The 25,275-nt window shown below is 32.8% G+C and overlaps 2 protein-coding genes across 2 annotated transcripts; one reads left to right on the top strand and one right to left on the bottom strand.

Moving 5' to 3' along the window:
• Positions 1 to 7,597: 7,597 nt before the first annotated feature.
• Positions 7,598 to 10,050, bottom strand: LOC108334638 (phytochrome-interacting ankyrin-repeat protein 2). Its single transcript, XM_017570530.2, has 3 exons — positions 9,433 to 10,050; positions 8,446 to 8,617; positions 7,598 to 8,127 (listed from the first exon to the last, which is right to left on the bottom strand). The coding sequence occupies exons 1-3, from the start codon at positions 9,559 to 9,561 to the stop codon at positions 7,913 to 7,915; spliced, it is 516 nt and encodes a 171-aa protein (XP_017426019.1). The 5' UTR covers positions 9,562 to 10,050; the 3' UTR covers positions 7,598 to 7,912.
• Positions 10,051 to 20,990: 10,940 nt separating this feature from the next.
• On the top strand, positions 20,991 to 23,389 carry LOC108335220 (trihelix transcription factor GT-3b). Its single transcript, XM_017571186.2, has 2 exons — positions 20,991 to 21,505; positions 22,497 to 23,389. The coding sequence occupies exons 1-2, from the start codon at positions 21,179 to 21,181 to the stop codon at positions 23,097 to 23,099; spliced, it is 930 nt and encodes a 309-aa protein (XP_017426675.1). The 5' UTR covers positions 20,991 to 21,178; the 3' UTR covers positions 23,100 to 23,389.
• Positions 23,390 to 25,275: the final 1,886 nt, after the last annotated feature.

Raw genomic sequence — 25,275 nt, 5'->3', positions numbered from 1 at the left:
GTGGTGATGAGACCACCAAATGCTGGGAGAGTTCAACAAGGAAAGGGTGGACGAGCGCAAGCGGTTGGGCGCGTGTATGCTATAACGGGCGCGGAAGCAACAAGCTCAGGTAACCTCATTTTCGGTGCTTGCTTGTTGTATGGTAAATCTTGCTGTGTGTTGTATGACTCGGGGGCAACACATTCCTTCATCTCGAAGGCGTGCGTTGAGAAACTGGGTTTAGCTGAGAGCGAGATGCAGTTCGACTTGGTGGTGTCAACCCCAGCGACTGGTGAGGTTAGGACATCTACTATGTGCATTAGATGTCCTATTGAGGTTGAGGGACGTAGATTTAAGGTGAACCTCATTTGTTTACCTCTTCAAGGTTTAGAGGTAATTTTAGGGATGGATTGGTTGGCTGCCAATCACATTCTTATAAATTGTGGTGAGAAAAGACTGATATTTCCTGATGAAGAGAAAGAGTATTCGATAACGCTTGGTCAAATAAGACAAGATATTATGGAGGGTGCCAGTTACTTTTTAGTGTTGTCTTATCTAAAAGTAACTGAAGTTCATCACATTTGTGACAATACCTAGTTTTCTCATCATGGTACAGATTCCATTTTTGTTTTGATGAGGTTGTCTTTTCTTCTTAATATTTTTATTATGTTCTTTCACATGAAGAACAAAGAGAAAGTAATTGACGTAAATATGGTTGAATTTAACTCAACTATTTATTTATAAGATGAGTCTAGTACAGTCTATAATTAATATAGATAGGTTAAACATGTTTTTTATTCTTAGTCTTTTTTAATTTGTATTTATGTTTTAGTAAAAATTGAGATGCCTTAAACTCAAGATATAAATAATCAGAATATTTCTTGACTTATAAGGTTTATAATTATTTTTAAACTAAAATTAGTTTATTCAATTGATAGCGGAAGTTAACGTTTCATTTATTAATAAATCGGTCATAAATTATTTATATTCTCTTGAGTTGGAGGATATTTCAGTTGCAATAATAATAACTAAATATTACAAAGATAATAAACTAAAATTACCAAAATAATATCCTAAGCTTACCAAGATAATATCTTAAGATTACAAAATAATAATTTAAGATTGTAAATATTTCGATCAAATTTCTAGATCCTCATACGTAGTTAACCTTCAAGACGAAGGGACGAAATAAATATATAATTTAATTTAAAAACAAAACACAATTTTTAAAAGTAGTTTTGAGAAAAAAAATATACATGACCTTATAAAACATTTGAAAAAAATTACTTTCATATAAATATAATTGGGGTCAAAGCCCTTCTAAAAATTAAACAAATTCAGCCACTGTGGGAAGATATCATGGATCTATATTTAGCAACACGACCTCTTATGGGAATAGTATAAGTTGTTCTGTTTTTTTCTTTTTCATTTGATAAGTACAATTTGTCTTTGATTAACTTTGAGAAACCATAGTGTTGATTGTACATATAAATGATTAGGTGTGTTTGTTTCCATCGTGATTCGGTTTGAACTTGACTTAGGACTTTTAATCCACTCCTCAAGTGGACACTATTTCTTCAACATTTTGGGCATTTCCAAAACTTTGTAATGTTTTTATATGACATTAGGATTGTGAAGTTGAAATCTGAAGACATAAATAATGAGGATATGATACCTTGATTGATGTGAGTTTGTCAACTATGTTGTCTTGTCTTCCACAACCAATAATCTTCCCTCATTAGTGCCTATTGTTTTTTTTTTCTTCTCTTTTGCCAACCCTATCTTTCTTCTTCTTCCTTCTTTGTTTCTTCTTTTTTATTTTCTAAATTAGCTATTTAATTTATTTCTACAAGAACAAATTTTACACTTTCATTTTTATATCTACATTTATTTTATAAATTTCTACTTTTAGTGTTTTATCCCATATATATGTAAATAATAGTGAAGTTACTACTGAGTTTAGATAATACCCACTATTGTGATAAAATTGAAATAGTATCAGAGAATACTAAATATTATTTTTAACACATAAATGAATTCTAATCATTTATGATAATTTTGAGAATTTATTCGCACAGTTTGGTAAAGTTGTCTGTAAATCTTATAATAATAGAGAATTAAGAAATAAATTAATGCTTTTAGAGACAAGATTTGTACTAGAAACTCAACAGAAAGTATACTGCTATAGACGGAGAAATATTGGGTTAAATATGTTTTTAGTCTCTAAATTATTGGCCGTTTCTGGTTTTCGTTCCTCTTTCAAAGTAAGGTACAATTTGGTCCTCATTCTTCTCGAAACTTTGGTTTTAGTCCTCAAAAACTAACATCGTTAAAAATGTGCTGACGTGGCTAACGGGAGACTGACACAATTTTTTTTTTGTCAGAGTTTATCAGTTTTTCTTCCTCTCTCTCCCTAGTCTCTTCCTTTCCTTAATTACACAGTATCCGCCCACATTTTCCAGTGGTGGCATAGGCGCAAGTGGTGGCAAAAGCTTCTTGTTGTCATCATTCTCCTCTGGCTTTTCAGCAATTGAATTTGAATCACCTGAAAACAATTGCTTCGGTTAGAATAGTTGCAGATCACTGAAGAAACAACAAAATTCACGTTTAGCACCAAAGGGCACAGAGATAGTAGGCAATGAAAGCTTAACAGTTATGGTGGTAATAACACCTTTAAGCTCAACTTCACAACATATCCAGTGGCAAAGGTAATATGGTGGTAATAACACCTTTGTAATAACACCTTTGTAGCTTACAGTGGCAAAGGTAAAATGTTTTGATAATTTTTTTTATAACTTTTAATTAATTTTTTCTTGCAGTAAATAAATATAAGTATTTTTATAACTTTATTCATATATATATATATATATATATATATATATATATATTACTACTTAAATTAAAATATATATTGGCCAAAGCCATTTGTTTATGTTAGTTTAAAATTAAAAAAATTACAATATTTGATTTAACAATATTTTTAAGATTTTATTAAACTAAACAAATATATATTCTTTTATTATGAAATATATATTTTTATTATACTAATGTCATTTTCTGAAATATGTTTTGGTATTTTAAAAACTGAAGTCCAAAGAAAACCAATCCGAAACCATACAATATTATGGGTGGAAGATGGATCCAAGAGAGAGAAGGGGAGAAAAGGTGAGAAACATTAAAAAAAAAGTCGTGTGTCAGTCTCCCGTTAGCCACGTCAGCACATTTTTAACGGTGTTAGTTTTTGAGGACTAAAACCAAAGTTTCGAAAATAATGAGGACCAAATTGTACCTTACTTTGAAAGAAGGACGAAAACCAGAAACGACCAATAATTTAGGGACTAAAAACATATTTAACCCAAAAATATTTTATCAAAACACTTATTTTAGTAATAAAAGAAGAAGAGTTTTCTCTTCCAAAAAAATAATTTTCTTCTACAATTTAAAAAAAATTATTCAAAAAATTGTTTTCTATAAATATTTCTTTTTCTCGTTCAACTATTTTCTTCTCCTTTTCATATATCATCTCTTCTTTAATTATTAACTTTACATTATAAAATTATTAAATTATAAAAACATAAAATTATAAATTTATATATTTATAACATTATAATAGTATAAATTTATAAAATTATATATTTAAATAGGATAAAAGTATAACATTAGAATATTTGACTTTCTTCTATATCGTTTTCCACATAAAACATATAAAATCCATCTTAATTAAGTCTTGCTCCATGCAAGAAAAAAGAAAAAAAAACGACAATCAATATATATTTTTTTATTTTACAGAAGTTTATTAAAATATTTTTTATCAATATCATGTATCATGTCATATGTGAGAGGTAGTCATATTTGATTTTGATAAAATTGTTATATAAGTTATTTCAATATTTAATGTTATTATCTTAAAACTCAAATTCAAAACTAATAATTAAACTGGAATGTCTTTATGGCTGACAGATGAAAATTGATTGTTAGTATTGATTGCATGAATCATAATAAATTACATATAGACTAAAAAAAAGTATTTTAATGAAATATATTATTTTAATAAAAGAATAATTACAATCTACAATAAAGTTGATTTATTGTAATCACTCTTAGCCATTGCATCCAAAGCACTAGTGGGGATGAATTCTTATAAAAGTTCTTTTCTTTTATGTACTCCATTGGAAATTTGAAATATTTAAACCAAAATATATATTTTTATAATATTTAATAAAGACTAATTAACAAACTCAGGTAGTATTTAATTGTGACTTTAAGCTATTAAAAATAAATAATTTGATATTCAAATATTCTGAAAAATAATGAAAATAAATAATTTAATTTTGATAAAAATAATAGTTTTTAATAGAAATTGATTTTATATAGAAAGTTGGACAAATATATCATTAATATTTCCTTGCCAAAGACAAAGGTGTTTTTAATTCTGTGTGTGCAGGCCTTGACATATTTTAATAGACTGATAGGAATGTGCTGTACAATTTGGTATTGCACTGCATCAGTTTGTAGAAAGAAAATATTCGACAATAAATTACTTGATAAATCCCAAATCAAAAACAAAAATTAATGCATTTTTGCGCTCATTTATTGGACACAAGCATTTAAAATGTTTGCTTACAAAACATTTTTTTTCTGCCGGTGTTAGCAGCAGCAACCATGCTATATATGCAATTTCTAGCAATCACTTGTGATGGATAAAAACAAAAATGGATCCATCCACATGTTGAAAAGAAGGATAGGGTGAATGTTTTTCATATACCATATATTGAGAAAGAATGTTTTCCACCTTTGCTAAAGCTCCGTAAATTGCTCCAATGTACCAATCATATTTCTTGTTCTTTCTTCCTTCATTCATTCTAAAATGAATGCAAAATATGCAGCAAAACACAACTCACCAAGAATCAAACGGTGAAGAAAGAATTCAAGAGGAGAAAGAGAGAAAGCCACGAGTACTACCGTGAATAGAGAAACATCACCGAGAGGTGAAAAACACTGCGTAGTAGATACTGTGAGTGTGCAAAAGAGAGTTTTTTTGTATATCATCCGAGAGGGTGAGATTTATTGAGAGATCCTCAGAGAGTGAGAGAAACACTGTAATCCTACTTTCATAGTGGAGATAATTTTCTGGACAAGGTCTCGTGGTTTTTTCCGAGAAGATTTTTCATGTTAAAATTTTCGGTATTATTTTTTTCCTACGCATACACTTTTATTTTTACGCTTACGCATAGTATCCATTTTGAATTAGTAGAGAAGGGAACAAATATCGCTGTTTTCCAACAACTTGAAATATAGATTGCAGAAAAAAAAGAAGACACTGAATAAGGATAATACTTCAATAATCTAATTAATCACTAACTAACTTACAGAAACTCCTGATAGGCATAAAAAAGCCTACTCCTCAGAACTCAAAATGTTTTCCAACACATTGCAATTACATGAATTAGAAAATGAAATGTACATAGTACCTCTGAATAACCTGCGATTGTATTAAGAGTTGGTTTAATACTTCAATATCTGCTAGAACTTAAATGTTCTTGCATTTATTTATAATAACTGGGCCTGCCATGGAACCTTCCACTCCTTTTAAAGTTCAATGTGTTCTTACATGTGACATTGCGACAGATGCAGTGGCCATGGTACGATGAAAGAATTTTGTTTGTGTAATCGTTGGATGTTTTATATGGATAACTCATTATTTCTTGGATTTAATTTTCTGACATGTACACAAATGATCTGCATTTGACAATCGGTTATTTTCTTGATTTTAATGATGATATGCAAAATATGTGCTTCTTCTATTATCAAGTTATCTAACAGTAATAATATCACCATCAAGCAGCCTCCAATTTCATCAAAATGAAGTATTTTTCTTTAATGTTACTTGCATTTTGGTCTAAATATGTCCACCTTCTTGTTCTTTTTACTTTAAAATCACCATGGTTCATTCCAAAACCTGTTGCCTCTGCATCAGAAAATGAGACTGATCACATGGTACTGCTTCAATTTAGAACAGTAATCTTTGTGGATGTATTTCAGAACTGCATCTACCACCACGCCCTATCCATGGTAAGAAACTTGTAAAACTTCATCCATTCATGTTGGTAGCAAGCCTACACAACGCAACCAATGGGTTCTCAATCACAAATTTGATAGGCTCTGAAATTTTAGCTTTGTCTACGAAGGAATTCTTAGGTCAGAAGAGAAATTTATGGCCATAAAAGTCTTGAACCTTATAAAAAGAGGATCTCAAAAGAGTTTCATCACTGAATGCAATGCACTAAAACATATTAAACATCGAAATATAGTTCCAATTTTAACATGTTCTGGAATAGACTACAATGGTGAGGAATTTAAAACTCTAGTTTTCGAGTACATGAAAAATGGAAGCTTAGAGCAGTGGTTGCATGAAGAACATTCAAGAACATTAAACCTTGATCAAAGATTAAATATCATGATGGATGTTGCTTCTGCTTTACATTATCTTCATTATGAATGTGAACAGTTGATCATTCAATGGAATCACCAAAAGAAAGAATGAATATGGATGCTAAGTTAAATCAAGAAAAACCTTATCTTGCAATGTAAAATCACTCTTATCTGCTTGGCTTCACAGTAATTTTTTTCTTGTATTTATTTATTATATAACTAGGCCTGCTATAGAACCTTCCACTCTTTTTGATGTTCAACATCAATTCATTATTTCTTGGATTTATTTTATTGACAAATACATTTGGCAATTTGTTTCTTTTGAATTGACTTCTTTTTAATGATGGTCAAAAGGAACACCATATTCTTCTTTATTTCTATGTCATCCAATTACCATTTTTTTATAAACTATATAATGATAGATATTCCATACCAATTTTTTTGTCTCAAGAACTTAAACGCCTGTGCATTGAAGTCAACAAATTGACTGCTACATTTGACGTTCCACACCTTCTAAGTAAAAATAAAATTACTATTTTTTATTTCAAATTTTATACGTCTCACTTTATTATTTGTTGCTACTAAGCATGTCGTGCTGAATTTATCTCTAATTTGTTCTCTTTTAAGACAGACCAAATAAAACAATGAAAACCATAAATGTCTATTTTAGTGGGAAAATTGCGAATAGATTTTATTTCAATGCAGTATATTAATTAAAAAAAATAGAATAAACAGTTAAGATCTATTTAAGACAAGTTCTTCTGTTTAAACAAAAATGAAAACAATAAAATACAGGTAAAATAAAATCCAAATATGCTGATAAAAAATTAAAACGAAGTGTTCGTGTACTTTTTCTACTTTTTTTTCTTCATGAAAGGAAGGTGCTTGGTCATCATCACACTTTTATTCACTGTAAATATTACTTCACTATTTTTTATTTCAAAAATTAAAAAACAGTGCATTTTTCCCAATTTTTATTCAACCATTTGATACCCAAACACAATAAGTTCATTCAATTCGCTAACATAACTAAATTCTTCAAACATGTCAAAAAATTTTATTAAAAAAAAGCTTATTTTTCACGAAATAACACATCAAACACAGACAATTGTAGTAATACTTTCTAAACTGAGATTATAGTGAAACAAAGCATTGTGTGCGCGCCTACAAAACTACAACACGTAAATGACAGCATCAAGAACACAACATTATCAAATAAACAATAATACACAATTGTTCCAACCACATAAAACAGTACGTAGGTCATCTCCATACATTAAGCAACTCATGCAGTGCGTTGTTTTATTTCATTCTACATTTATTCCCACAATACTGATCCAGTGCATGTGTGGATACGTTTTCTAAAAGCACACATTAACAAACTTTCATTCCAAATTTATAAAAGGGACTTAGCTTCAAATCTGACACGCATTGCATTGATCTCCACATACAGGCATCCAAATACACTATCAAACACCCAACCAAATCCATGAAAAGTTAATTAGCTTTCAGAGCTGTAAGATGTCTCTCCAGAAGATAAGTCTAGCAGTCGATGACGCTTCATCTCCTCATAGGCCCACTCTAGTCCTGGGCAGTAATGAAGCGGAGGATTAAATCTGCAATCATTGATATCGGGTGGCAAAAAGGCTCCATTCTCTATCAAGAATTTCACAGCATCCCTCCTCCTTTCTTTGGCTGCAATGTGGAGCGGTGTCCCTGGTTCGAGAGAAGAGATCAATGTAAGAGATTCATACTTTGAATCTGTATTGACATTGTACTATTACAGTAATTTTTACCCAACTGATCTTGACTTCCTCTTCTCCGTCAAACACATTGTAAAAGTAAAAATAATAGGCTATACAGGAAATTTTAACCTGACAGCAACACTTCAGTCTTAAACAATTACCAAAAAACTGTCATAAAATCTGAAAACCTTTTCTTTTTACTTCAAAGTAGTTTTTAAGAAAAAGAAAAAGAGAGAGGGAGAGAGAAAAGACAGGCCTTAAGTCCTAACGGCAAGAATAAATCACTTACAGCCACAAGCACCCTTGGTTCTGGCATCAATGTCAGCACCATGCTCAAGTAGCACATCCATCACTCCAATGTGACCACCTTCCGCAGCAAGGTGGAGAGGGGTCACCCCTTTCGATTTAGGGCCCCATGCAGATACATTGACATTCATTCCTTCATCGAGAAGTTTTTTAACCTGTTCAGCCACACCAAAAGATGCCCCGGTGAGATTAAATTATCACGATTAACAAACCTTTTGCGACAAGTACGATACGAATTCAACTCTTAGAGCATCAACTACACGAGGCAAAATATTCAAGTACTACAAAGAAGAATCGGTAACATCATAAGATTTGAAAACACTGAAACTCAGCAAAGAATCCATATAAAGGGTGAACCAGTGGACAAGGCTTGGCTCCCAACGATGTGGATAATTTTACTTCAAAATTACCAAATGGCGTAGAATGAAATATACTCCAAAACTAGAGTAAGTCGTTACCCCTCCACAGTAAATTCAAATGGGACATTATTCAAATTCCTCACCAATTTTGGCAACTTCGAAATAAAAGCACCCTTCTGTAAAAACAGGTAGTTGGGGTCAAACTTCGATGCTGAAGATTGTGGAAGTTTTACTACAGTGATTCCTTCGCTGATTCCGGCATGGACATCAGCCTATAGCAAACACGTGACAGGACCCTAACAAGGATAACAAAATTGAAACACCCAAACAAACTAAAAAAACGCTTCAAGTTTGAAACCAAAGGCAGCAATCTTGAAGGCAAAGCCACTCAAACCCAATTCAACCGCGTCATACACACACACACCCCCACACACACAATCATAAAGAATCTAAATTCAAATTCAATAAACCAATAACCCGAGTGCAACCATAACATTTTCCCAATTGAAAGCCTCAAATTACAATTTCCCTGACAAAGAGCATCCGTCCCTCCCATTCTAACTACAAAATTCAGCAATAAAAACATAAAGCGGATATAAAAATCACATTACCAATTTGAGATCGCCTTTTCTGGCTAGAACATGAAGCGAAGTCCAACCCCTATCATCGGTATCAAACCGAGGCCTCAAGCGCCTCCGGGAAGGGCTCCTCCTGAACAAAACAGGTTGTTCCTCGAGCATATCTTTTCCTTTCTCACCAACCAACCAAACGCAAAAACTAAGGCAAAGAAAACCAAGACGACGACGCTTAACCAAACCCCTAAAATAGAGCGAATCTGGGACAGTGTGCTCCAAATTTACATGTTCGAAGTGGGAAAAATAGAAATCAAGAGAACGCGCGGGAAAAGGAGGGGAACCGCTTAACGAGAGCTGAGAGAATGATTGGCGATGCAATAGGGGGCGAAAGGATTCAAGCCGGGACCGAAAACGCGAAGGTTATGAGCGGCGAAGATGGAGTTCATGATAATGATCATACCTGGTTGAGGGTTGGGAGAGGAAGGAGAAGAAAAAGCGTGGAAGAATAGGAATCAAATAAAACCTGGTTTCATTGGAATGAGGAAGGAGAAGGCAAGATGAAGATGCTCTCAACCTAATGAAGAAGACCGTGAAACCCTAGCAGAAGAAACGCACTGTTGAATCAATCTCTTGCTAGCGGAATAGGATAGACTTTGTTTTTGCTTTCGTATTTAAAGATAAAATTATATATAATTAAACATTAGAATACTAAAATTGTTGAAAAAAATTACACTAAAATTATAATTATATATTTATTTTTAAAGAACACATCAGTTAATTCACTGTTATTTTTAATTATATGAAAAGATATGAAAATTTTGATTTACATATTTCGGTATTCTGCGTTATCTTTCTAAATTTTTATTTATTCCGATATTGGCAGGGTATTTTTATAACAATATTTAACATTTAACGATAAAACAAAATTTATGAATTAATTAATTTTATTTATTAAATTTTAAATTAAAATAATAAAAATTACAATAAATAAATAATACAAAAATTATATATAGATATATTAATATACATTAACTCAAATTAACTCAAATTACCGTTAAATATCTTTTAAGAATATTTTTTTATCATAACTGTCATGCCTTGAAATTGAACAAATAATTTATGTGAAAAAATTATTATATAATAATTATCATAAATAAACTAACATTTTTATATTAAATAATTCAACTTTTTAAATAAATTCAATAATTAAAAATTGTATTTATTTGTGTTTATGTTACAACTATTATTTTTTTCTCTCTAACTAATATAGTATTTTTGAAACATATTATTTATATTTGTGTAATAATTTTTTGTGATTTAAAATTAATAATATTTTAAATTGTTGAGTAATAATAGCAAAATTATTTGACAAAAAAATATAAAAAAAATAATGTATAATTTAAATTACTGAAAGTTAATGTTATAAATTAATTATTTAACTCATCATTAATTACTTGTATTATATATAATTGAAAGATATAAATAGTTTTAGGTATGAAATTAAATTTATAAAAAAAATAAAATATATGTAGTTATCTTATGTATTATCCAATATTATTATATTATATATTTATTTTAAGTATTATTTGATCTTATCTTATGAATTTAAAATAATCTTATGTTATGAATTCTAAATAAGGTTATGTGATATATTATTATAATTCTAACATTTTAATTATATTAATATTTCAAAATCCATCAAATCTATCACATTCAAATTTACTAAAAATAAAAATAAAATAAAATAAAATAATATAAAATATGTGAAACCATATCCACTCATAACAAAAATTATATTTCACAAAACATACGAAAACAATATCTATTATGAAAAAAAAACTACTCACATATTTATGATTGACTTTCTTTAAAATATCAACACGTGAAATTAAATCAAAGACAACCCATAATTGTATTTATCTTAAACTAATTGATATGAAACTTTTCATATTAAATTTATAAATGAAATCACTCTACTATTTCAATATTAGAAAAAAACAATAGGAGACAATATCTTAAATTTACTATACAATCTTATCTCATATTCAAAAGTTCTTTTCCTCATCTTATTTAATTTAGTAGTAATATTTATTTATAACAAAATTTATTTAAATATTTGATAACTAAAATTTATCACCAAATAATAAAATTTAAATATTTAGAGAATTTAATTTTCTAAAATAAATCTGTAAACCCTAGAAGAATGGTATTTTAGAATGGTTGGTCGTCTAAGAATAGTGAGACTCGATTATTTTAATGTTAAATAGTTTTATTATAAATAGTTTTGTTATAAATGAGTTTCATTATTTTAAAACGTATCATCTCTTTCGAAATCACTTTTCTAGAGTTCTCTATCTTCTCTCTAAGAGTTCTAACTCCTGAGTCATGTCTTTGATGATCAGGAGGTGTCTAGACGATCACAACATCAAATTTACAAATTCAACCGATCAATTTCTATTTTAGAGCAAGTAAGTTTCTACTCGTTTTTCTATCCTCTTTGCTTCGGTCAATGATCATGCACAGAACTATTATGCATGTATCATTTAGTTCTCTTTCCTTGCTCTTGGTGAATTTAGAGTTTTAAGAACTTTGTCCGTTTCAATTTCGATGCGTCGTAGGTCCATTTAGGAATTTCTTGCGTTTCAAGCGATCGATGAGACGCTTTCGTGGGTTGAGCTGTTATTTTGAGGTAATGGAAGTTAATTTGCTTTTTATAGCTATAGTAAGATATTTGAAATCTGTGAATTTTGTGTATGTGATTAAATGGTGATTTATGATGTTAAATTTGGAAAAGTGTTGAATGTTTGTACACTATGATGTGTTTGAAGAGTTATAAAGGTACGATTGTTGTTATGATTTATTGTATGATGAACTTAATGTGTGGTTGAGATAAAAAGGTATTAACAATAATGGTGGGAAAGGTATGAAAACTAAAGTCTAGCTTTGTAGCTTAAATTGATGAAGTGGGTGTGTCAATTTTTGAAATAATGAGCGTATTGTGGAATCTACAGTTTGTTAATTATTTTGGAGTGGTTTATGATTGATTATCATCATTAGATGGTTAAAGTTTAGATGGTTAAGGGAGGAAGACAAGAGGAGTTCAGATCTTACTTGTTTTGGAGTGAAAATTTCGGGTTTTGGTAGGTGGATTTGTGAGTAAGCAGTGGGTTGGGAAAAAGGGATGTTTAGGGGTTGTTTTAAAGTCCATTTGGACTTGTGAGAGGGATCAAACTAGTAAAATCTGGTTTATTATGCAGAAAAGTGTTGGTGAGGCTTGGTTGAAGTGAATTTAAGTCCAATAAGAGGGTGTTGTGTAGTGAATTTAAAAAGGAACACTTCTATGGAGTTGGAGTTGGATTAGAGTCCATTATTGAGTCAATATAAAATTGGTTGTGCAGAAAAATCAGTAACATGGGTGATATAAGAGGTAGATTTGAGTTTGGGTAGCTTATAGGAGTGAATTTGGGTTCTCATAGGTCAATTTAGGTTTGGAGTGGTCAATTCAAGTAAGAGGTATTTTTTTAGATGTTTCTCAGCGCCTAAGAGTGTTTAGGAATCAATTAAACTTGTATAGAGGGTCACCAAAGTATAAATAGGTGAACTTTAGAACCTAGTGCAGTGTTGGGCACCCTTCAAGGGGTTCTTGGGCGTCAGTTTTGCGACTGGACACAACTCAGCAGACTTTGGTTTTCTTTTCCAATTTTTGGGATCTCAAGTTTGGGTTTTCGGTTATCAGTTTTTGACGTTCTTTAGGTTGTTTTTGGGGTTTTGGACTCTTCCAGAGCTGTTGGTGAGGGTTTTAGAGTTGTTTTCCTTACCTAAATATGAGTATCAAGATGCCATGAATAAATTGTGTTATTGGGTGATTTTTGATGACTTATGGGTGTTTCTATTTCTTTAATGTATGATCAGTATTCTCATGTATTGGTGTATTATTCGAATGTGAAAGGGTATGGACATATGTGTGATTTCAAATGGTTTTCAAGGTTGGAAAAAGAGAATTCCAAGGAGGAATATCTTATTATGGGATTCATGTGTATAAATAGTATAAATTGTAAGAAGTCGATATGGGATTATCCTGACACTCTAATGATCATCCATGCTTAATTAGAGAATGACGAGTCATGTCGTGAGAGGAGCAGGAGGTCCTAGCCTAGGGGCCTTTCTTCATGGTGGCAAAGGGCATTTAATGACTAACCTTGTGTGGGAACTTTGAGTGAGTTAGTTGTTCCATCACACAAGTGCAGAACCTTTCATGGCTCGACATTTATACTATATTGTAAAGGGTTTGGCCAAGTCCGAGTCAGTGGTGTGAATGAGAAAGATGTTTTGATATGTGTGAATGGTGGGAGATGTTCTACTAATTGTGTGATTGAAATTGTATGTTGAATTTTATTTTTTTCATGTTAAATTTCTTTATCACTAGCTTACCCTTGCATTTGTTTTATCTGTCTGTGTGCTATTTTCTCCTTTGCAATGATCACTTTAACCGGTGTGAGCTTAGGAAGGGGACATCTTTTTAGTTGATTCAATAGTTGATTGAGAGAGAAGCAACATGATAGATAACTTTTGCTCTTCAAGGGTAAACTCTTCTGCTCTATTAGTCTAAGGTTCCTTATAAGTTATCATGTATGTACGCTTTATTTTAGTACTTTTACACTATTAAAATGGGATGTTACATTAATGGTATCAGAGCAATTCGTCCTTAGGATAACCTGTGAGTTGTGGGTTTGTTGTGGCTTTCTTATGAAAAGTTTAGTCTAAATGGTATGATTTACCATTTTCTCCAAGTCTAGATAGTAGAGTTGTGTATATAACTAGAAGTTTTGAGAACAGAAAACGTCTTGATAAGAGTAATGATGGTGCACACTCATGAATCTATATCAGAGATGATTTTCCTTTCTTAGTTTTGAAGGTTTGGGGAAAAAGAGGATTGTGATTCTAGTGGTTTTGTCTATAGTGATTCTTGTGTTGTTCTTGCCTTTGTGGTAGTGTACTATGCTTTATAGTGATAGAGGAATGCAGTTTCAAGGATAACTTGACATGTATACCTTCATTAGTATTGGTTGAAGAGACAAATTATTGTCTCGAAGATAGAGAGTTAGAAGACTAGAGCTTTCGAGTTTCCAAGAATGGATTAAGTTGTGAGGAGGTAGAAGTGTTGTTTTCTTTTCCAAGAACAGAGTCAAGAGATTAAATATCACATGTTTCATAAGAAAAGTTGAGTTCAAAGGCTAGAATAAGAGCAACTTTGGGTAAGCATGGATGTAGCAAGGTTTGAGAAATTAGTTTGGTTCAGTGTATTAGTAATGTGGCAGGTCAGAAGAAAGGAAGGTATTGGTGAGTAATGAAGTAGCAATGGTTGAGAAGGCAGATGGTTTGGTATATCAGTGATTTTTGAGAAGCAGTTGTTTATGACATAGGGTAGAAGTAAGGAGAGTTTAGTAGAAGACGAAATTTCCAAGTTGAGAGAACATGAAGTCCTTGAGGAAAAATTGAAGTATTGTAAGGGTATTAATAATAATGGTGGGAAAGGTATGAAAACTAAAGTCTAACTTTATAGCTTAAATTGATGAAGTGGATGTGTCAATTTTTGAAATAATAAGCATATTGTGGAATCTGCAGTTTGTTAATTATTTTGGAGTGGTTTATGATTGATTATCATCATTAAATGATTAAAGTTTAAAAGGTTAAGGGATGAAGATAAGAGGAGTTCAAATCTTACTTGTTTTGGAGTGTTTTAGGGTTTTAGTAGGTGGATTTGTTAGTAAGCAGTGGGTTGGGAAAAATGGATGCTTAGGGGTTGGTTTAAAGTCAATTTGGACTTGTGGGAGGGATCAAACCAATAAAATTTGGTTTATAATGCAGAAAAGTGTTGGTGAGGCTTGGTTGAAGTGAATTTAAGTCCAATAAGAGGGTGCTAGGTAGTGAATTTAAAAAGGGGCGGTTCTGTGGAGTGGGAGTTGTATTAAAGTCCATTATTGAGTAAATATAAAATTGGTTGTGGAGCAAAATTAGTAACATGGGTGATATAAGAGGTAGATTTGAGTTTGGGTAGCTTATAGGAGTGAATTTGGGTTCTCATAGGTCAATTTGGCTTTGGAGTGGTCAATTCAAGTAAGAGGTATGTTTTTAGATGTTTCTTAGTCCTAAGAGTGTTTAGGAATCATTTAAATTTGTATAGAGGGTCACCAAAGTCAAAATAGGTGAACTTTAGAACCTAGTGCAGCGTTGGGCGCCTTCCAAGGGGCTCTCGGGCGTCAGCTTTGCGAGAAGAATTCGGGTCTGGCACCTGGGCGCCCCTTTTTGGGGCGTTGGGCGCAACTCAACAAATTTCGAATTTTTTTTTTCAGTTTTTGGGATCTCAAGTTTGGGTTCCAGTTATCGGTTTTTAACTATCTTTACGTCGTTGGGGGGTTTTGGACCCTTACGGAGCTTTTTGTGAGTGTTTCAGAGTTGTTTTAGTTACCTAAATATGAGTATCAAGATTCCATGAAAAAATTGGGTTATTGGGTGATTTCCGTTGACTTGTATGAGTGTTTCTATTTCTTTAATGTATGATTAGTATTCTCATATACTGATATTATTCGAATGTGAAAGTGTATGGACATATGTATGATTTCAAATGGTTTTCAAGGTTGGAAAAAGAGAATTCCAAGGAGGAATATCTTATTAGGGGATTCATGTGTATAAATAGTATAAATTGTAAGAAGCCGATATGGGGTTATCCTAACACTTTAATGATCATCCATGCTCAATTAGAGAGTGATGAGTCATGTCGTGAGAGGAGTAGGAAGTTCTAGCCTCGGGGCCTTTCTTCATGGTGGCAAAGGGCATTTTAAGGACTAACCTTGTGTGGCAACTTTGAGTAAGTCAGTTGTTCCACCACACAAGTGCAGAACCTTCCATTGCTCGACACTTATACTATATTGGAAAGGGTTTGGCCAAGTCCGAGTCAACGATGTGATTGAGAAAGATGTTTTGATATGTGTGAATGGTGGGAGATGTTCTACTAATTGTGTTATTGAAAATGTATGTTGAATTTTATTTTTTTCATGTTATTTATCACTAGCTTACCCTTGCATTTGTTTTGTCTGTTTGTGTGTTATTTTCTCTTTTGCAATGATCACTTTAACTGGTGTGAGCTTAGGAAAGGGACATATTTTCAGTTGATTCAGCGGTTGGTTGAGAGAGAAACAAGATGACAGATAGTTTTTGCTCTTCAAGGATAGAATCTTCTGCTCTATTAATCTCAGGTTCTTTATAAGTTGTCATGTATATACGTTTTATTTTAGTAGTTTTACACTATTAAAATAAGATGTTACAAATTCATTTCACATATTTAAAGAAAAATAGTAAAAATATAATCTTTAATAATTTTAATCATTTCACATATTTTTATATTTATTATTTATTGTAACATTCCATTTAATAATATATCACAACTAAAAAAAAGCATCACATAGTTAATACTTAAGAACAAATAATTGACAAATATGTAATGTTTTTTTAGTTATTCAAAATATAACTATAATATCTCACTACTTACAAAGGTTTCAACTAAGAAAATATTGTTCTAATCAAAAGTACAATAAATTTATAAACAAAAAATGTTTATACATAATAATATCATCCTAGAAACTACATTATAGCTCCACTAACATTTTAAACTACAACAACCACTATATTATTATTGTCTCACACCATTTAGGTGATCATAAAACAAACATAACATACATAAAAACTCATATTAGACTTACCTTTCCAGATACATGTATTGATATCAAACTTTAGTAAGTTATGCACTTGTGGTGGAATAGCTCGATCACCCAAGCTACCACACATAAGGTTAGTCCATCAACATCTTTGACAAAGGTAAAACCCCTAGACTAGGACAACTTGCACCTATGACCACATACTCCATCCTTATCTACCAAAGATTGGATGATTATTAGAACGACATGAGAACTCTCAAAATTGGATTCATATATCAATATATACACTAAAGAAACTTCACCATAAAATCTCCCTACGAGATCTCTAAAATTATGTCAAACACATATAATGCTTATATCCATTAACAAGCTCATCACCACTAGCATTTCATACATTATTACTCACATGCATATTTATCCATAAATTTTATCAACCATTCCCAAATAAACATCATAAACCAATTATCATTTCTAACATTCACAATATAATACATTAAACTTATTAGAATAAAACATACAAGAAAATATAAGTGGACTCTAAAATTTCACTCGACGAGAATATCTACTCCCTTAGCGAGTAGTTCCTGAAAGCCCACTCCACTAGTGATCAGATAGCTTATTCAGCGAAACAATCACTGAACAAACTTAAATTTTTTTAAAAGTCACCCAACGAGACTTTTCTCGCCCAACTACTACCGAGTTAGTAGCTCTTTGACTTTAACATCACCCAACAACTATATTCTCACCCAACGACCACCAAGTTAGTAGCTCTCTGACTTTGGCTTTGTCTATCATGCATAGTTCTGCAAATTTATACCATTTCAACCTTGCAAATTCAATCCAACAACAAACATTATGCCAAAACATACCAAATTTGAATTTCACAACTTTCATTATTTCAAACAATATTTATTACAATACCAATCATGTAACATTCTCAATTTCGTCATATAGTTCAAGTAAGCCAAATTAAAATCCTAATCTAAGTTCAACCTATTATATTTCATCACACAACTCAATCATGCAAGCAAAACATTATACAATCATACAATTAACAATTACATAAAAACTATGCATTTAGTTTCCTTTACTTGAAAGACAAATGAAATTGCTCTAAGAAATTCCAATTTCTTCAAGTTCACAAGATGCCTTATTTATACCTATGAACAACACAAAAACGATCATGACACATAATTATAACCACTAATTAATAGATACTCATATAGAAGACTTCAACGCTACATGCGAACCAAGATTATTCATATGCTTATGAACCAATGAAAGGAGTATAGAAATCATCTTACTATGTTAGAGAAACTGATTAGACAGAAATGAACAACTCGTCGCAAAGATCACTCGAATAGTTTTTTATCTTTAAACAAATGAATAAAAAGTGAGAAAACCTAAAAAAAAAAAGAGCTTTAGGAAAAAGTTTTTAGAAAAAATATATTTTTAAATAATAAAACTTAATTTATATTTTAAACTTTTAATATTAAAATAATTGAGTATTATCTTTCTAAACATACTATCAATTTTAAAACACAATTTTCTATACTTTTAGCCTGTCTTATATAATGTTTTCAGAAGTTCTTAGAAAGAAAACTTGCAAAAATAGAACCTTTAATTTAAAGGATTTTCCCCGTACTCAAACGATTTTCTAAATTCTTAAAAAAATCATAATTTTCATTAAGAATCATTACATAAAACAACACATTTTTACTGTCATAAACACACAACTTGATAGTTCCAACTTCACATAAGAGCAATACCAGCAAATTTTAATAGTCTTAAATGATACGAATAAACAACTTAAGTCAAACCTAATCAGTTTTCACCTTTAGTCTCTTGGTCAAATTAGATCCATTATTCAAATAAAAAGGTAGCAGACACTGATATAGTAGATATCACTTGTTCTCTTAAGTTCATCTCAGTTTATCTTTTCCGTACAACCTGATTGGAGTAAAGGTTTATTATACTCGGTATTATTTCAATCAAATTTAAAATATAGTTATTTTCTTTAAGATATTTTTCATGTTACCTTTAGTTGTGTGAGCATGTTTGTCAGTTTAAAACAAAAAATATTAAATTGTTTTATTTCTTTGGACGGGCCAAAATGTACAATCCAACTTAATCTGCTAAGTTGGATTAAAAAAAAAAGTACAATCCATTAACGCAACACAGAGGTGAATAAGATTAAAAAAAAAGTACAATCCATTTAAACATAACGCCAACTTAATCTGCTACAAATTTTTAACTTGACTGATAGGAGGGAATCTAAAATTATATCTCGTATCGTTGATCAAGAATATTCATAAGGATATTGCTCCTTCTACTATCACCCTATACTTCATTCACCTCTTCACATTATTTTAAATACAATTATATTCTTTAAATTAAAAAGATTTTTACTTTTATCCTATTTTAAATAATTTGAAATCCTAATTTTACTTTCCCAGCACCCACCCACGGAACTCTCTTCCCCTTTTCCCATTTCTGTTTCACCTCCCGCACTTCCATTCCTTTTTCTTCCCAATTTTTTTTTGGTTTGAAAGCTTTCATTACCGCCGTGGTGTGAAGGAGTGTCGCCGCCGTGGTGTGGAGGAACATCGAAAGCGTCCAGAGCATCAACCAGCGTGAGGAAGTATACATCAACGGAGGTGACATCCTTCAACGGATGTCCCCTAATAAAACAGACCGTTTAAGCTAAAAACGGATGTCGACATCCATTTTTCCACGGATGTCGACATCCGTTTTTTCTTAAACGGATGTCGACATCCGTTTTTCCTTAAACAGATGTCGACATCCGTTTTTCCTTAAACGGATGTCGACATCCGTTGAAGGATGTCACCTCCGTTTAAAGGTTACATTTTTTATTTTAGGGTTTTATTTCAAGGTTTATTAGAATATGCACCTAGAGGAAGCACGACACGCACTGCACCACTCCACGCACTGCACCACGAGGCGACACTACACCACGAGAGGGAGACTATTTTACTCATGTATGGGACTAGAATAAGTTATTAGTGAAATAGGTTGTGAATGGATAAAATAAAAAAATAATAACTCTAAAAATAAAATTTTACTGAGGGACAAAATAGTAAAGAAGAGGTGGAGGGAGAAAGGTGTGGTGGTGGAGGGAACAACACCCTATTCATAGACAAGGAAGCCCATCACCTGAATTGGGCCTGAAGCCCAAATTGAATTAATTGTATACAAAGTAAAAAATAACACATTTAAACTTTATTATATTAAGTCGTAGAATTAAATTTATTATAGAAATTCCAGTTAATTATTGTTCATTAATCAACAGCTTAAAGTATTTATTAAAGTGCAGAGTAAATAGTCTTCAGGATTGGAATTTTAATACCCTACCTAACCTAATATCCTCCTATTTGAAGATAGAGAACATTCTAGTAACAGAGAAAATCAAGAGTTGCCGGTCATAGCACATGTCTGCCAAATAGGAAAACTATCTTTCCAACATTAAATCATCATTTCCAAAATTTCAACTTCTTAAATACCAGAATACAACGTATCAGTGCAGATAAATACACGCAAAAGGAGGGAGAATATTTTTATCTTTAATAAATAAAAAAATAGTTGAAAAATTAAAATACATTAAATTAGAGTGAGATGTGTAATAGATTTAATTTATAGCTATAAATAAAAAAGATAAGGTGTTTTTTTAAGTAATATTTTTAATTTGGTTTGTTCCAATTTCCGGCGCATCCACCCTGGAACGGCGTAACTTTTACACCGACAACGGAGAAGGGGGAAACGGCGTGAATTAAATGAAGGGGCAAAAGAGTAAAACCGGAAATAACGTTACCGTTTTCAGGGGCAGATTTTCACACGTAGGTAGCTATAGTCAACGATTCCTGTCTTGTCCACAAAGCAAACTCGGAAAACCGAAAAGTAATTGAAAAAAAGAACGAAAAACAAAAAGGATATTTTTTCCGAGGCTTCCACCAGCTCCAGTGCACCACTTCCGTTTTTTGAGTTTTCGCATTTCCAAAACCCTAATCACGAATTCACATTGAAACCACATCGGGGTGGTGAAGAGGTCAATGTTCGGTGGCGGAGGGGAGGACGCGTTTGCGGCGCGGCTTGGCATGGTGACGCCGTCGCTGATGAACCCCGCGACGTCGTTGGTGATGTCCGGGGAGGTGTCAGCGGCGGTGAGGGAGGAGAGGGGACCCGCGCAGCCTCAGTGGAGCCAGCAGGAGACGCGGGAGTTCATATCGATACGCGCGGAGCTGGAAAGGGACTTCACTGCGTCCAAGCGGAACAAGACGCTTTGGGAAGTGGTGAGTTCGAAGATGAGGGAGAGAGGGTTCAGGAGGAGCCCTGAACAGTGCAAATGCAAGTGGAAGAACCTCGTTAATCGCTATAAGGTCTTTATCTCTTTCTATTTCTTTTTGATTTAGCGTCTGTTGCCGATTTTGTTTGTTTGTTTGTGGCGTTTTCATTGTTCATGATTTTGGAGCAGAGTTTGGCATTGTTGTTATCTCGTTAAATCTTTTTGTTGATGTTCAGTTTGACTGTTTTTCTGCCAACTGGAGTAATGAGTGATATACACCTTTGTATGTGACATTCATTTGAATAATTTCAGACATTATAAAATGTGATTGGACTTCGGTCGGAAGGGAGAGATAGGAGTGAGAGAGACACAAAGTGTCCGATAGTTGTGTTGTGATAGGAAAAGATGAGATTGACATGAAGAAGGAAAATGGAAGAAAAAGTAAATATATGTTTATTATAACAACTCTATGATGTTTGTGACCACTAACTATGATCCATTGAATTGTTTAAGTTCATCTATATGAAGCTTTGTTCATATGCCCAAAGGGTTGGGAGGAAATATGTTGGGTTTGTGGCTTAGATTCAATTGAATGGCCCATATATAATGGACCGTGTTTGATGCAGCTATATGTCGAGAGTTGAGTCTTTGCTAACAGTTCAAGCTTTTAGTATGGTCATAACCGCTCTTGATAATATAATTTATGGCGTATCTGGTTATAGGGTGTGCAATGTGTTTGCTAGAGTCTAGCAGCATTTTTGTTTTTCTGGTTGAACTGGTCTGGTCCCAACCCGTGTTCATCTCAAAGCTACAATTTAGTGCTTCCCAGTAAACACTTGTTTGGAATGTGAGCCAGTGAAATACAAGTAAATCCAAATATGCTATAGGCCAAATCTTAAGAAACCCCCCTCTAACTATGTTGATGTGGAAAAAGTTCCTGTAGGGAGTTTGTGTGTATGGTTGAGCGACTTTATTTTGATCTGCATTGGTGCAAAAAAATATTTCTTTAAAAATGCAGAAAAGAAATATCTCAAAGATGGCGGTGTTCACTTTACCCAGTAAATTATGTAGCAATATTTTTGCAGGGAAAAGAGACATCTGACCCAGAGCATAGCAGGCAATGTCCATTTTTTGAAGAATTGCATGCAGTATTTACCCAAAGGGCACATAATATGCAACGATTGCTTCTTGAATCTGAAACTCGCTCAGCTCAAACCAAGAAAGGAGTGAAAAGATCAAGTGGAGATCGATCTTCAGAGGAACTCTCAGAAGATGACGACGAGGTTGAATATGACAGCGAAGAGGAAAAACCTTCTAGAAGCAATACCCGCAAAAGAAAAGTTGACAAAGTTGGAACGGATAAGTCTTCTTCAAGGGCAAACAATCCATCGAATGCTGTCAATAGTAGTACTAGTAGTATTCAGGAAATGCTAAAGGAATTTTTCCAGCACCAGTTAAGGATGGAGATGCAGTGGAGGGAGATGATGGAGAGACGTGCTCATGAAAGACAGTTGTTTGAACAGGAGTGGAGGCAGTCGATGGAGAAGCTTGAGCGGGAGAGGTTAATTATTGAACAGGCATGGAGGGAGAGAGAAGAACAGAGGAGAATGAGAGAAGAGAGTAGGGCGGAAAAAAGGGACGCCTTATTGACGACCCTTTTGAACAAACTCATTAATGAATCTAACTAACTGAAGCAAATGGTTTGGGTTCCTTATAACTGATTACTTTGTTGTTTCTATTTATATATGATTTTAAGTATAGCACAGAATGGACTAAATTTTACAGTAGCTTTTGATTATGGAGAATTTATAGGAGTATATGAACATTTTCTCTTGAAAATTGATATAGAAAGTTTTTATATGAACTATTATTTAGGGATACTTCTGTTTGGCATTACGTTCTGGGACATGTAACTAAAAACAGGTATTGTTTACAACTTTGTATAATAGTTGATAAATTTTATATTTTTTTCCTACTGAATTACCTCGATGTGATTGTGATGAGATTTGAACATGATGATAATGAAAATGTATATCGTTTTAGCGTTCAATGTTTAACAGCAATACATCCTAAGTTTTGGTGCTGGTTAACGTTGCCCGTAACATCTGTCTAGATTTGTATTGTTCATCATTGCTTTTTGAGCTGCAGTGTGCTGCGAAAATAATTGAATGTGCAAGTTTTGGCAAGGGTATCTGTTGAGTGCTGACTTTGTTGATATTTGTTAATTTATTTAAGGGTATTTGTAAATTAAAGGTGACTGAAGATGATCGTCAGTATGTTTACTGTGATAAAAAAAATACTCTTTGCCATGGATTCTTTATTAGTGCCGTTAATTTAAAGAGAATTATGATGTTTGTTTCAATTAATATATAGTGTGTGATTTATACGTGTTTTGATATTTTGGAGAGGCAAAGAGAATGAACTAACAATCACTTGTTGAATTTTATTAGCGAGTATTTTTTATGTAATCCAGGGACTTTACTTCACAGGTATTGTGTTTCACGTAGTTTCCTCTGCTAAGGCTTTTAGGTGCCCATTTTTTAACAAAAAATACTGAGATTGATTGTTCTGCAACACTAACTCATTAGAACACCTCAGACCTTTATGGATAATGATACTTTAACAATATTTTTTTGACAACATTTTAACACCATTTATATGTTATTCTGTGATTGGTTCATGTTGGTGTTTATGATTATTATTATTGATTGTCGAGTAATTTTAGACCAATCACAGAATAACACATAGATGATGTTAACATATTGTCAAAAAAATGTTGTTAAAGTATCATTATCCAATTTTTATCGACATTTGCACGTCTACGAGGAAATAGGTCCCTCTTTGAATGTTTAGTTGTGTGTTCCTGTGTGATAGAAAATCCCTTAGCCATGATCAAGCACTTTCAAGAGAGTGAAAGTCATCCTTGAAGATGGTGTCAACTTTACCTAGTGGACCACCATTGGAGCCATCATGAAGCATGGATTGAAGAGTAATGTAGGTTTATTTAGTTAGGCCTTGTATTCGGCCATGTAGTGTAGGTTTCTTTAAGGCTTGTATTAATGTCTAAGTAGCATAGGATTTCCTTAAAGTTAGACATCCAAACCAAGTGGAAAGTGTGTGCCATGTGTCATGCTTCCATTGGAGAGGATTTACTTTTTAAAAGGTAGTCACATGGCACCTTAGGAGTCGAGAGTTTTGGCTTTTAGTAGTGGCCACATGACACCTAGGAATGGAGAGGATTGTGTTTTGTGAGTGGCCACATGTCCTCCCATCATTGGAGAGGATTTGTGGACACTTGTCCACTCTTTAGAAGGCCTCATTTTTGGCCAATAAGAGCAAAGGTGGGAGATCATGCTTTTAGGGTTAGAAGGAGACATCCTTGGCCTATAAATAGAGGTGTCTCCACCCTTGTATTTCATCTTTGATGTTGAGTAATATTATGCTGTCCATTTTTGACCATACTACTCATCTTAGATCAAGACTAGAGCAACCCATGAGGCCCCTCTAGTCACCTTCCTCCTTGAGTTGGCCTAACCTCTCTTGGAGCCACCAAACACTACACCACCGCCACCATATCTCCTAGAAGCTTTGAGCTTCTACACCATTCATACATTAGCTCATCATCCTTGGACCATTTACCACCACATTTTTGCACCATTCATCCAAGGAACACCCCTCCATGCACATCTCCTAGCTTTGGCCCAACCTAGCCAAGGAGGTTGCCATCATTGTATAATCTGCTTGAATAGTTATCCGTTTTTTCATTGCATCCTCCATTGTCAAATGCCTTTTCATTCTTCGTACTGTCTTTTCTTCCTCCCCACCAAATGAATGTACTATTAGACTATTACAGTGTCTTTTGAG

The sequence above is a fragment of the Vigna angularis genome, chromosome 10 (genome assembly GCF_016808095.1).
Source record: "Vigna angularis cultivar LongXiaoDou No.4 chromosome 10, ASM1680809v1, whole genome shotgun sequence".
Classification (NCBI taxonomy): Eukaryota; Viridiplantae; Streptophyta; class Magnoliopsida; order Fabales; family Fabaceae; genus Vigna; species Vigna angularis.
This window is presented reverse-complemented; position numbering and strand designations above follow the sequence as displayed.

What these genes read in the sequence shown, in the direction of transcription:
- LOC108334638 (XM_017570530.2), bottom strand. Translation starts at nt 9,561, where the DNA reads ATGCTCGAGGAACAACCTGTTTTGTTCAGGAGGAGCCCTTCCCGGAGG. An exon ending in GAAAAGGCGATCTCAAATTG is followed by an intron (nt 8,618 to 9,432) that starts GTAATGTGATTT and finishes GTGGCTGAACAG; the next exon opens with GTTAAAAAACTTCTCGATGA. An exon ending in AACCAAGGGTGCTTGTGGCT is followed by an intron (nt 8,128 to 8,445) that starts GTAAGTGATTTA and finishes CTCTCGAACCAG; the next exon opens with GGACACCGCTCCACATTGCA.
- LOC108335220 (XM_017571186.2), top strand. Translation starts at nt 21,179, where the DNA reads ATGTTCGGTGGCGGAGGGGAGGACGCGTTTGCGGCGCGGCTTGGCATG. An exon ending in ACCTCGTTAATCGCTATAAG is followed by an intron (nt 21,506 to 22,496) that starts GTCTTTATCTCT and finishes ATATTTTTGCAG; the next exon opens with GGAAAAGAGACATCTGACCC.